The sequence below is a fragment of the Anopheles funestus genome, chromosome 2RL (genome assembly GCF_943734845.2).
Source record: "Anopheles funestus chromosome 2RL, idAnoFuneDA-416_04, whole genome shotgun sequence".
Lineage (NCBI taxonomy): Eukaryota > Metazoa > Arthropoda > Insecta > Diptera > Culicidae > Anopheles > Anopheles funestus.
Genome location: NC_064598.1, coordinates 30,765,321 through 30,777,850, shown reverse-complemented (window position 1 = coordinate 30,777,850; position 12,530 = coordinate 30,765,321). Strand labels below are relative to the sequence as shown.

The following is a 12,530-nucleotide window of genomic DNA, read 5'->3' as shown; positions in this document are numbered from 1 at the left end:
ACAGCAGGTCTTAGCCTAAACGAGACTATCGTGACACTAGCTCAGATATAGTGAAGTAGCGAATATGAAAAGATACATCACAAGTAAACCATTTCATCGTAAGAGGACCATTTAAGATAGCAAGAGATCAAGTAACTCTACGGCCCATCCATCATCAATCATTTTTTGGTTTACATCTGGTTTTTTTCTTGGTTTGTCTTCTGGAGATCCTCTTCTTTGGCGATTCCTGGAGATATTCTTCTATGGTTATTAGTATCACATTACTATTGAACACATGTGAGCAATGATACATCTCCTTGGATAAATTCCAATGTACTCGGTATTTACTTTTGCTATGTGAACCGAAAAGAAATATACCTAGTTCCAATTAAATTGCAATATAACTAGTATGCATAATTTCAATATAAGAAAAATGTTTGCCGGGAACAAATTAGAGCTACAGCATTCACTGGTTTTTGGGGATTTATTGTTTCTAGATTTATTAATATGTTTTATATCAGAAATGGCTGCCAAAAATTCAGGGTTTTTATTTTATTCATTTTAAATTTTATGCAAGCTATTTACACTCAATGCAGTGTTGAGTGAAACGGTTCCAAAGAAAAAAAAAATACTGACAAAATCCTACCCTTCATCAAAGCTGTGTAAAAATACAGCAAACTATTGGGAAAACTAGTTAGGAAGCCGACCATTCTGCACGAGATGCCGATGAAAACATGTGAAGTAAACGCAACAAAACCTTGCTGTCAGATATACTAAGCATGTAAATTGTAAAGTAACGTTCTCCCTTGTATCCCTTACAGGCTTTGCCGTAAACTCTCCTGCTCATGCTGCCCTCCCAAACGGGAACATCACTGTTAGTGACAGGTGTTTGTCGACAGGTTTGATGAAGAGTCTGGCCCAAGCCTGATGCGTACTCTCGAAAGTAAGATAAACAATTTGGTGGTACTTTTTTTTCTCTTCTTTAGCAAAATATTTGATAGAAATATATACCCTGTTTCGGTGGAAATCATTTGGGTGCACAATTCAAGAATTAATCGAAAGCATCATTTTTTTTAGCTCCCCGTAACAGCTAAATTACACAGAATCATCGTAAGGCATCGTACTCATCAAAGTCAATCATTTCATGCGCTTTATATGCGCGCGGTACCCTTCAAACGAGATTGCCGATTTCACATCCCTTCTCCCCTCATCGTTTGGGGTGTCTGATTCTTGCCGAATCGATCATACAGCTTTGCAAGAGGTAAGATTTATTGACGTCAAAAATAGAACCGTACTGGTAAGACAGAAGAACAAAAAAAAACACCCAAAACAAAATCTTAAACTTCTTCCCAAACGTCAAATTCCTTCACACCCGCCGTACACATTTTGCACCGTACAGCTACCCCTGATTTGCTACCGAAAGTCATTGTAATCACCCCCCGGGGGTGTGGGGTGTACACACTTCATTCTTTGTTACAAGTTGATCACAATCAAAAACCATGATGAAGCAAAAAGGGCACTGAGTGTCGCGATGGCTTGTGTGAATATAGTTTGAAATGTGATGGCAAGGAGAAGGATTTTGGAGGTGCGTTTTTTTTTGTCTCAATGTTTCTTCCCCTGTGGTACGATGTGATGATTCTATTGGAAAAAAAGCGGAAGTTTCATATTTCGTATAAAAGCTCGTGTAAAAGCAACAACATAAAAAAGTCCCTTTTTTAAATTCCATAATATATGGGACAATATTTAATGCTCACTATAGTGATGGGAACTCCGGAATGAATCCACTTCGACATATGGAAAACCTAATACTGCTTTAAAAAATCCGAACGCGATTCCGTATTACTCCACAGTCAAAGCCTTCAACTCCGGTGTTGACTTCAGTGTTGTGTGAAAATGTGAACTCCGGAATGAAATCATGAATCACCACTTCTACGCCCGGAGTTTGAAAATCGAATTCGACTGCAACAAAATCCGGACTCGATTCCGTATTACTCCAGAGACAACTCCGAGATTAAATCCCGTATTACTCCAATTTCGACTCCGAAGTCAACGCCGGAATAGACGCGGGACTCTTCAGCAGCATACCGTGGGGTTTCAAACTATTTTCAAATGAAGTCTCCCCAGTTTTACTAAACTTTTCTCGTAGTTTTCCTCGTATTTTGTGGCATTCTTTCACATGTTTTCGCATAGATTTTTTTACAAATTTCCATTGAAGTTTTCATTAGTTTTCCTCGACGTTTCATATTGGTTTCTTCTGGATATTCCACAGTTTTCATGTGGAATTTTCCATAGTTTTCAATTTGGTATTGGTATTTAGCTATTGTTTACGTTTCGTATGCGTTACACTCATTTGACAGTTGAAATTTATTATTCCGATTAATGCATTATTGTTTTCACCGGGGTAGCGTTACGAACGCAGAGGTTAGTTGTGTTAGTGTAAGGACCGTTAGGGCTAAGAACCATTGCGAAAAATCACTGCACTTGTAATAAAATACGTACGCCGAACGGTCCGCGCTCCAGATTAATTTTTCACCGTTCCGAAAGAAAACTAAAATTCACAACGTAGGGATCGATCGCGAACAGCTATGATCAATGGCTTTATTTAAACAGTTTTCATAGAAGCATTCATATCTCGGGGCTGGTCCGAAGTCTACTCCGGAATGGCCAGTAGTTGGATTACGTCGGAAAAAACGTAGAATTTAACCCATCATTAGTTTACTAACACTGATCACACTGAAATTGTGAATACTCAGAAATGGAATAGAACAAATCGTCAGCATTTACAGTGGACACATCAATGTCATGCCATGTAATTAACGGCCATTGATGAATATAGTCTTCGATGATAAGGGAAATTGGAAAGGTATTTAACGAACCAGTCGTATCGGCCATTAAAGAAAAAACATTAACGTCTTAGGCCTAAGGTGGGACAACCATTTACTATTTGTTGCTCAGCTAGAATAAGTAAATGTGTCCCGTACATATGAGTTGATTGTACATTACTTGACAGAAGTCTGTAACACATGTTGGCATACTTTCAAATCTATTTAATTTAGACTTTCTTTTCCTACACCCTTAATACTTTGCGGTGTACATTGACACACACAAAAAAACATTTTCATATTAATTAAAAGCTCAATTGTTCTTGTGTGTATAGATGTTAAATAGTACAACCTTGAATAGCACACAATCGAACGTGAGATACGGTGGCTTCGTGTATGGATTAAGGCCCATTTCTAGTACGGTGGCGTTACGTGTGCCCTTCCTATTGTATCGGCTTGTTTCTTTATTCATAACCACCATATATGTATGCCTCTCGAAATGCTACGTGGTTCTATGCATATATCGAGTGCCACAGCTATCACGAAAGAAGCTATGTGTATGCCAGCCTCTTTGGCCGGGTTCTTCAGCAAATGGTAAAAAAAAACTTTAAATTTGTGTCACGAGAAAAGAACCCCAAACGCGGGGTGGGTTGGGGTTGCACAGAACCGGAGTGCCGTTGTACTTCTCAAGTCAAGCTTTTTTTTCTCTTTCTTCTTATTTCATGGCGAGCTTTGCAAAGCGATCAGCGCACAGCTGCAGCGTGCAAATAAGTTTTCATGCATCTGGAATTAGTTGTTTGATTTGTGCCAGAAAGTGCTCGGAAAAGAAGATGTTAAACAGAATGCAAATCGGTACGGAAAAGTTTTTTATGAAGCATTCAAGCCATAGTTTGGGGGACACAAAATTAAGAAGAGAAAAAGTATGTAGCTCAATTAAAATCCTGTTTTAATCATGTGTGGTTCGTTCCACCCAGAATGTTCTATGAGTGAAAAACGAACTTGAAAGAAAAGCTGCATCAACATAATTTATAGTCGTGCATAGCAAAAAAAAACCCATCCCAAAAAATGTAGATGGATACGGTCTCTCTAGAATCTGTACTGACCGTTCGCAACATTCCTTCCCGAATGCAGTTTCACTCGTTTGTTCGATCATCATAGAACAACCACGGTCAACTGTGTAAAACTGGGTCAATCGATTATCGTAGTAGGGCGAAGCTGAATGTGAGAAAAGTGCATTGCACTGCAGGAAGCCAAAAGTCGATCACTTTACACCCGGCACACCTCGTGCCACCTTGCAGAACGAGAACAAAAAACCCACGCCGAGGATGCAGACTAAGAGCATGATGCAGTTGATAGTCCCCATTCCCAATATCGGGGGACTTTTTTTCGTAGCATGAAATCCCCCAACTATCGGAAGGGGAATAACACACACAAAAAAAAAAGAAATATTCCTGTATCAAAGGAACCCGACGATGCTGTGATTCTGCTTGCTTTGGTCGTTTTTTTTCACCCTTCTTATGCTTGTGTCCTATGTGTGTATGGTTTTTGGGTTGCTTTGGTGAAAACGGAAAATTGAGCATTCTATCGCCACTTAAACGAGAACGATTAAATTAGGTCACACTTTCGTTCCCCGTGTTTCGTCCGGTTTTTGGTGTTTCGTTTCGTAGAGAGATTGGAAAAATTATGCACAAAATTAAATTACTTTTTTTTTGGATCTCACATTTCATGCAAACTTCTTCTATCAAATCTTGCTTCGCAACAGAAACGATAAAGAACAAAACAAAAAACGAAAATCATTTAATGGCACACATCAAAGGAACCGTTTGTCACAACTTAACAAACAGTTAGAGGCAAATCTAGTAAAAAAACATTGGCCAATGTCATTCGCTTAGTAAAATTTTGATCACATTTTCACATATTATGTTCATTTCACCCACTTTATTCGTTCACCCACAAACAAAAGCTCCACTTCAGGCGATGTAATAAAACCGGATGGATCGTCTTCGCATACATCTTACGGTTTGCTGTGATCAATAACCCAGCCAATTCCCAGTATTCACCATCACTCTTCCCACACGCTACACGTGAAACTGCTCGCGGGTGGTAACGCACCCTCTCACCCAAAGGTCCATTCGCCATCGGAGTAAAGCTCGCGCGCACACATGGTTCACAAATCTCCGAACCGGCATCGAAGGCCAACATCTTCGAGGTCATCCCGCGAGCGTCCACCGGCAACAAACACGAATCATATGGTTGACGCAGTGTGTTGTAGCCGTTGTCATTTTCGCTTCACCGGCCGTTTGTTACGCGTTTCTGTTTTGCTGTTGTTGCCTGTTTGCACAACTTGCCTCTGCTGTTTGCCACCATTCACCATTCAGGGGTTTAGGTGGCGCACAATCAGACTGATGCCCCCTCCCCCCCCATCTTCCCCATCGCTTTTGCAACTAGCGAGACTTTAACGTTGAAGATCGAGTCACCATTGAAGCAAGCAACTTCCCAATTCGACACCTTAAGCTCATCCGTGTTAGATTGGACATAGTTTTGTTTTTTCTTTACTTTTGCTTTTCGTCTTGCATTTGAACGACTTTCAACAGCTTTATCGAGTTCTTTTTCGATTTGCCAAAGTCGACAACAATACGTACCCAATGGTGGAGCGCAAGCATTACTCAAAACAAAACAAAAAACGAGAAACCACCTTAAGACAAGACACAGCAGCAGTCACCAAAAGATCGCGCCAAGAACAAGAACGAACTTTTTTCCTTCAACATCTTCTACGTTTTACATCGTCTGGCCCTCCTGGTTCCGCATACCGTTTTGCCGGCTGTCTTATGCTGAGTGATGTATATGTACGTGGCGAGGAGAATATAAGCGAAAGAATGAAGCACGATGGAGCAAAAAAAAGCCACAAACCGTCGCCTTTGGTTCACCTACCCGGCGTTTGTGCGACTAGTAGCCCGGTTTGCAGCCGGTTTTGTTCGCGTCTTCCGCACCTTTATAACACGTTCGCACTCGCGCGAATCTTGCACGCACGCACGCACGCAAAACACGGACCCGTACGCGGTTTCGAACGTGGTGTTGTTTGCCGCGAAGCCAAAGCTTGTTTGTTTGAAACAACAGTTCGACCTGCTACGTTAACACGGTGTATAGCGATCGCGCGCGTGCGCCCCCCACGGCATCGAACAGAGCATTTACGCGCGCCAAAAGGGAGTGAAAGAGATGCACTGCTGCATCGCGCAAACATTAACCGAACCCGAAGCCACTGGCAGCGGGAGAGGGAGAGGGAAAGATCAATCAACCTTTCGGCTGTTGCGTTCTCTTTTTCGTTCGGTTTCCTTTTCCTTTCAACCCTGCCGTGTATGTACGTTCGGTGCTAAACGGAGAAACGATAAGTTTTCGATCGCGGGTTTTAAACTAAAAGCTCAAACGGGAGCTTTCGCAACGAAAAGCATCTTTGTAAAATTACATGGAAAAGCTTTTTCTTATGTAATAGCCACAGCTTTGCGCAAGCGGTGATCTTGTAAATTGTGGGGGATTTTAAATTTAAAACCCAAAAGTTACAATGGTTTACACATTGTTTATTTTTGCATATTTTTTAAACGTGTTCTAAAGTGACTTAACAGCCGATATGTCGGTGTTTGGATTAAATGGAACAGAGCTTCAGGTAGGTAACGAAATTTCTGCTGCCCTTTAATTAAAACCGATCCCTTTTTTTCCTAAACTCCCTCGAAGTTAATTAATACCATTGTTGTGACTTCTACCATTGTCCCTCGAGGTTTACTTTTCGGGCTTGATTCTACCAGATGCTTTTTGGATATTTGATTTGTATTCACGTATTAACCAAGAGACTTAAGAAATCATTATTTACAATGCTCTAGCTTATGGTACAATATTTAACAGTTTCATAAACAAGTTCTGTTCGAAAACCTTTCTCAATCAGTACGAACCCAAAAACACACGAAACTCAATCGCTTTCTTAAACCGTATCATTCAGATGCAGATCTTCTTTATTGGTATTGAATTGTTTTACAATTATCTCACTTGTACGCCCGATGTTTCTTACATACCCTTCGCGGAGATAGGGAAGGAAACTGTTAAGATGGGAAACGCAGAGGATTTTTTTTTTTAAAGAATGTATTGCGTTTCAGTAAAACGTAAGTAAGTTTTTGTAAGGAACATAACCGAGAATAAAGCGGAAGAAACAAACGAACTAAGACACATTCGTGTAGCACTCTTTTATATAGTTCGCGTTCCGATCGTTATGCTGTAGCCATCCTCGGGTTTCCTTTTCGTTTTTGCTACTTTTACTATTTAGTTGCTATTCTTAAGGGATTTTGCACGAATCTTGCGGCATTAATCTTTTTTTTCGTAGCAAATGTTGCACTGATGATTGCTTAACACTCCATTCCATTCAATGCCAATCGTTTTCTTTTCTTATTCCTAACTAAGCTGCCTTTTGCTAGAGTACACTCATAATTTTACTGTAGCCTGTTTGTTTAAAGTTTTGCTCGAACAAACGGCTCGTACGTCCTGTTGCATTAATCCAGTAGCGAAACACATTGCACACTACCTTTGTTTGCTGTATCGTGTCTTATTCGTGTTAGTAAATTTGTAATTACTGTGAAGCTTATGTTGGTAAGGTCACATTTGCTGCTTTATATGTATCCCCCTCTATCCGTTAGGCAACCATCCATTTGAGGGGCCTATTTATGATCCTCAATCATGAAACGAGTCAACGTTTATGCTGTCCTATACCAATGCACCTGCCGCGTATTGTCTTTGGCCAATGCGATGGATAATGGCTAAGATACTTGCGATTAGAACAGCTGCACTAGGGTACTTTCCCTAGTCCTTAACCACACGATCACCAGCTAAGTACTAAATTTAGATTGGTGCTTACTTAGGTGGAGAACAATACAGCATAGGGCGGATAAATCAAATTAAAACAAACTAACCATTTGTTTGATGCTTTGCTGGGATTATCATGATATGAAGATACGCTATTTACAATATAAAAGCGATAGAAGCTCTCTAAAGTATGCCAATGATTGGCAGGAAAGTTGGAAGTGATCATCACCAACATAAATCACATCAGCGTAAAATTTTAAGGTAATCAAACCGTATCCAAAATATATCCAAACCATCTCATTATTTTGAGCCTAATTTCGCCGCAAATCATCAGCATTGGACTAAAATACGATAAAGCAAATCATAACGAAAGCGGTACCATAAATCTGCATTAGATTCGTTGATTACGAGAAGTATATTATTATTTGTTATGTCTTTTGTTCGATCGTGTCCTCACGAGGTACACACACGCACGCACACACACACAAACACATCATCATTAACATGCTTCATTGCTCGATTGGGTTAAGCTTCTTGTTTTGTTTTATTCTTTTGAATGCACTTCACTCCACGCGTAAATGTAATAAGTTGCCGTAGTTTAATGTACCTGAGTATCAAATTTGCTTCCTTAAAACGGTTATCCGCATTCGTACGCTTTGAAAAAAAATCTCAGTCCGCAAAGCCAGTATTTTTAGGACATTTCAATAGTTTCGTATCAAACGCGCTAGAGTTTTAAAAGACAAGGATGTAACGAGTAAACTGATGCATAAGGAACAAATCCATGGTCTTTTGCGCAATCATTGTTTTCGATCGTATGGGCGAAACAAAATCTAAGCTAGAATTATTTCAGTACGAGAAAGGAACGACAACATTCGGGGGGTCTGCGCTTAGTTTTTTTTTCTTCTCTTCTAGATATTGATCAGTTTGCAAATGTGAAGCTTCTTCTCATCAATCACAGTCCACTTAATTTTCGATTCATGCACACAGTGTTTCAGGAAAGGGGTATCAAATATTATTTGTCCTGCCCTCTTTTCGCTCCTTCTTCTCTCGTATCTTTTCCTCATACTCAGGCGTTCATTGAATGCTGCTGTCTTCCCGTTTAGCAATACCACTTCCGCTTCGGGCAGACACACGTGTGACACCACCAACCGTCATTTGTTTGGATAACACATTCTTACCGAAAGCTTCACTAGCATTGCCCGGATGAATGTAGGGGGTCGTCGTAGGAGTAGTAACAGCAACAACAGCAGCAGCAGAGATAACGGTAGTGATAGTCAGTAGAAGAATAAGGGACACTAGTAGTAGACGGTACCGATACTTGATCCTTCAATGCTTTTCTTTCGTTCATTTAAGGTAAGTGTAATCGTACAATAATTAATTAATAAATATAAGACAATTTAAAAAAAAAGTATTATAAATGCTACTAACAATCTTCCTGACTCTTTCGAACACACCGGGCTACCTTTCGCTTAAATTCGGGATACGCCTCTCGCCATTCCTTTGCCGCGTCCACATTCGCCGGCGATTCATCGTTCGGATCGGCCAGCATGGAAATGACCGATATTAGAATCGTTTCAACCGTGTGCACCGGTAACCAGCGCTCGGATGCTTTCTCGTAGCCCCATTTATCATCGCCCGGTTCGTGCAAGATGCTGATACATACGTCTCCATTCCGATCGATGTTCGGATGCCAAATCTCTGTGACGAATTTCATGCGCGGTGGCCTCAAAGGATACTCCTTAGGAAAATGTAGATGTGCCTTGAAGAATCCGCCCTCGCTAAAAGTAAATTTAAACAACAGTAACGGTTAGTACTAAGGAAAACTTGTAGGATTTTTTGTTTCTCAATTTGCATGCCAATTTGTCATGGCTATATGTTTTCTTATGATTTTATAAACTGTTTTGTTATGTGTTTTTACAAACTCTTCCTAACACTTCAATTCTGAATTTAGATTACAGTTTTTAACAATGAAAATGTAAACCATTCCTCGTCGTATGCTATGGCCTAGTGTGAAGGGGACCAGCAGAAATATTTGAGCATAGGTTATTAATGATTTTCCTCATTTTAAGCACACCTGCATTCGTAGTCTCCATGACAAGTGCTTTCTCATGAGGTTTAAAATTACCCCCAAAAACGGCTAACAGCTATGTTTATTATTAAAGTATTTTTCATATCATTCAGAATGCAATTTAGATTATAATGTGTGTTACAACATTTACATCATGTACTTACTATAGAGTATCCGGTGGTCCAATGATTAGCACTTCCCATCGAAAGATATCGTTATCGTCGATTAAACCGGCCGAAAATCCTTCCACAGGATTTTTGCTCAGCTCTAAAAGGATAGAAGAAATAGTAATTGAAAAACGAAAGCATTAACATTATTTTTTTTTGTTTGGCTTTATGGAAGATGGAAAGTCATTCATGTCGTAACGATTTACAATATTTCATCATATTGTGACAAAAGTTTAAAATTCATCATTAGCTTAAAATTGGCTACAGCACGTTTGTAGAGTAATAGTTTAAAATAAAAATGTATTTTACATTTTTTTATAGCGAGTTTTTAACAAGAAATAAAATAATATTCACAAAATAGCAACAAAGCAAACCTTCCCACTAATATATTAATTCATGCGGATCCTCATTAACTCTCCCACAGCGTTGGGTTTGTTTCATCTTTTCATTCATTTTGCGTTTTCGTTTCACTTTCACGAAGGTTAAAGCGTAGCGAAAAGGGCAATGCCTCTGAATGCCTCTGACCCTATACTACGCTGTCAGTGGTCGGAAAACAAAGAGAAGTCACATTATATTCACTCTTCTGCAGAAAAGAAACTGGCTTCTGTCGACAACAACAACAAAAATGAGAAGAAAAGGAGACTTTAATGCATTAGAAGACGGTAGCCAGATGTTGTGTCCACCTTAAAAACATGCCGGTAGGGTTGACCGAACGTACGTAGGGCAGAGTAATCTGACAAAAGTTCAACGACGCACCGCACGCACGCGTCCTTTCCTCGTCTGTCAGGGCCCTTCAACTTGCCCATTTTAAGCGTACGCAGCGCGTTTACCGGACGCAAGAGGGCTTGCATCGCTGAACAGCAAACCCGGCACTGTACGCGGAAAGGTGACAAAGGAAGCCCCACTGCAGCTCGTTCTTGAGGGCATCATCACGCGTTCCGGCCAGGCAGACAAAATAAATACATGATAATTTGCTTATCGATTTCCAATACCGCAAGCTTGCGCGTACTTGTCCTACAAATTGAGGTTTGCAATCAAATGGCATACTTCTGTTTCTACCACACTGCGGGATACCATTGACACCGGCACTTCCTCATGACGGGAATTTTAAACACACTACACACAAGGACATCGGCGAGGACTTTCCGTCTGGAAAACCCCTCGTCTTACACACACACACACACACCTTGCCATTCCACCAGCACCACCACTACTCTACTTCTTTTCCACTTACCAGCCAGTTGTTTCTTGAGCAGCAGGGACGACTGAGGTTCTGACATTGGATGTCCGGGATATTGGGATTGAAGAACTGCACCGCTTCTGGACAGAAAGTTAGCCAACAAAAACAAAAATATTGCACTCTGCACAAGTATATTTTCTACTTTAGTAGGAAGCAGCAGCAGCAGGAGCAGCAGTTGTGGAAGTTAGTTTTTTTTATTCCCCCAAATGTTCGATTGCTTGAGCAAGCGTACTTAGTTGCCTCTTTGTCTCGCTTCGCTACTTTTCTCCCTTTTTCCTACAGCTGGTGGATTGCCTGTTTTATTCTCACCACACCGCTCCCACCGACCCAGACTCGTTTGTTTCGTTCCGCACGTTTTCCGCACTCGACCGCGTTTAGCGATTCCCGGCCCCTGTTGCAAATTGTACAAAAAATTAATTTACTTTTCCATATTACTTAAACAAAAAAAAACAACATTAAACAGCCTCCGGTGCGTGGTACTATGCTACGACGTACGCGAAAATGCTCGGAAATTACCGGTTCATTTACTTCATCCACTCTGTCTGTCTTTGTCACACTAGTCCTAAACGCTTCCTTTGTCTCGTTTTCGCACACTCTCAGCGAAATAAAAACTATTTTATTTAAAAAATTTAACCAGAGTTAGTAATTAATTATCGCCTCGCGAGTATCACCGACACCGTCCCCACAGAGAGACAAGTGTATATGGCAAGATGTTGGAATTTTCATTCAACTTCTAGACGCTTCTCTCTGCAAACGATTGCTTGCGCACAAGACAGCAACAATTCCACAGTAAAGCCGCTATGGGTGATTCGGATTCGGCCGATATAATCAGACAGACCATCCGGAATGCAAACTCATGCGACTTTTTCAGAAGCTGACAGGACACCAGCACTGCAGACAGAGAGTGAGATAAATGAACGAGCACGCGCGCGTGTACCTAGCACCGAGGCAGGTGTAAAAATTGGCTGAAACGGATCCGTACTATTTGCTAAACTTGAACCAATTTACGGTCCTGTCTGATGAGTACGCAGTCCTATTGCGAGCGAACACCAAACGGAAGTGAAGCAATTCTGACACCAGTGTTGCTGAACAAATGCTCTCTCGCAGCCCACAACACAATGGGATAGCCGCATACAAAATCGTGGTAATCGACAATATTTTTACATCAGCATGTGTGGTTCAAAATTAATGCCTTCTGCATTTAATCTTGATCACATAAATGCGCCTCACTTCCAAATGCAACTTTCTTTGATAAGCTATACCTAATTCTTTTTTTATTGCTCAATAATTCTTGTATGGCAACATAAAAAAGCGTACAAAATGCACATGAAAGGCATATTATAATATGATTTCATAGTAATAAAACGCTATGAACATTAAAATAATATTCATTTTTCATTTTAAAAAAA

The 12,530-nt window shown here is 40.4% G+C and overlaps 2 protein-coding genes across 5 annotated transcripts in view; both read right to left on the bottom strand.

The window, feature by feature from the left end:
• The window catches only part of LOC125765784 (calcium/calmodulin-dependent protein kinase kinase 1), a 92,779-nt gene extending 86,809 nt beyond the window's left edge, over positions 1–5,970 (bottom strand). The window contains exon 1 of one of the 4 annotated variants that reach the window (XM_049431254.1): positions 5,712–5,970. The gene's annotated coding sequence lies outside the window, so the exon portion shown is untranslated. The other 3 variants (XM_049431256.1, XM_049431252.1, XM_049431255.1) reach the window with 3 other exon arrangements.
• Positions 5,971–6,770: 800 nt separating this feature from the next.
• LOC125765835 (ubiquitin-conjugating enzyme E2 G1) lies at positions 6,771–12,230 on the bottom strand. The gene is made up of 4 exons (XM_049431325.1): positions 12,104–12,230; positions 11,116–11,512; positions 9,879–9,981; positions 6,771–9,424 (listed from the first exon to the last, which is right to left on the bottom strand). Exons 2-4 carry the CDS (start codon positions 11,159–11,161, stop codon positions 9,070–9,072), a joined length of 504 nt encoding a protein of 167 aa, XP_049287282.1. The 5' UTR covers positions 11,162–11,512; positions 12,104–12,230; the 3' UTR covers positions 6,771–9,069.
• Between the last annotated feature and the right edge of the window lie 300 nt (positions 12,231–12,530).

Bases quoted from the DNA above. Each gene is read 5' to 3' on its own strand.
- LOC125765835 (XM_049431325.1), bottom strand. From the start codon at position 11,161: ATGTCAGAACCTCAGTCGTCCCTGCTGCTCAAGAAACAACTGGCTG. The intron at 9,982-11,115 runs GTAAGTGGAAAA...CTATCCTTTTAG, and splicing joins GCTCAAGAAACAACTGGCTG to AGCTGAGCAAAAATCCTGTG. The intron at 9,425-9,878 runs GTAAGTACATGA...ATTTACTTTTAG, and splicing joins GGACCACCGGATACTCTATA to CGAGGGCGGATTCTTCAAGG.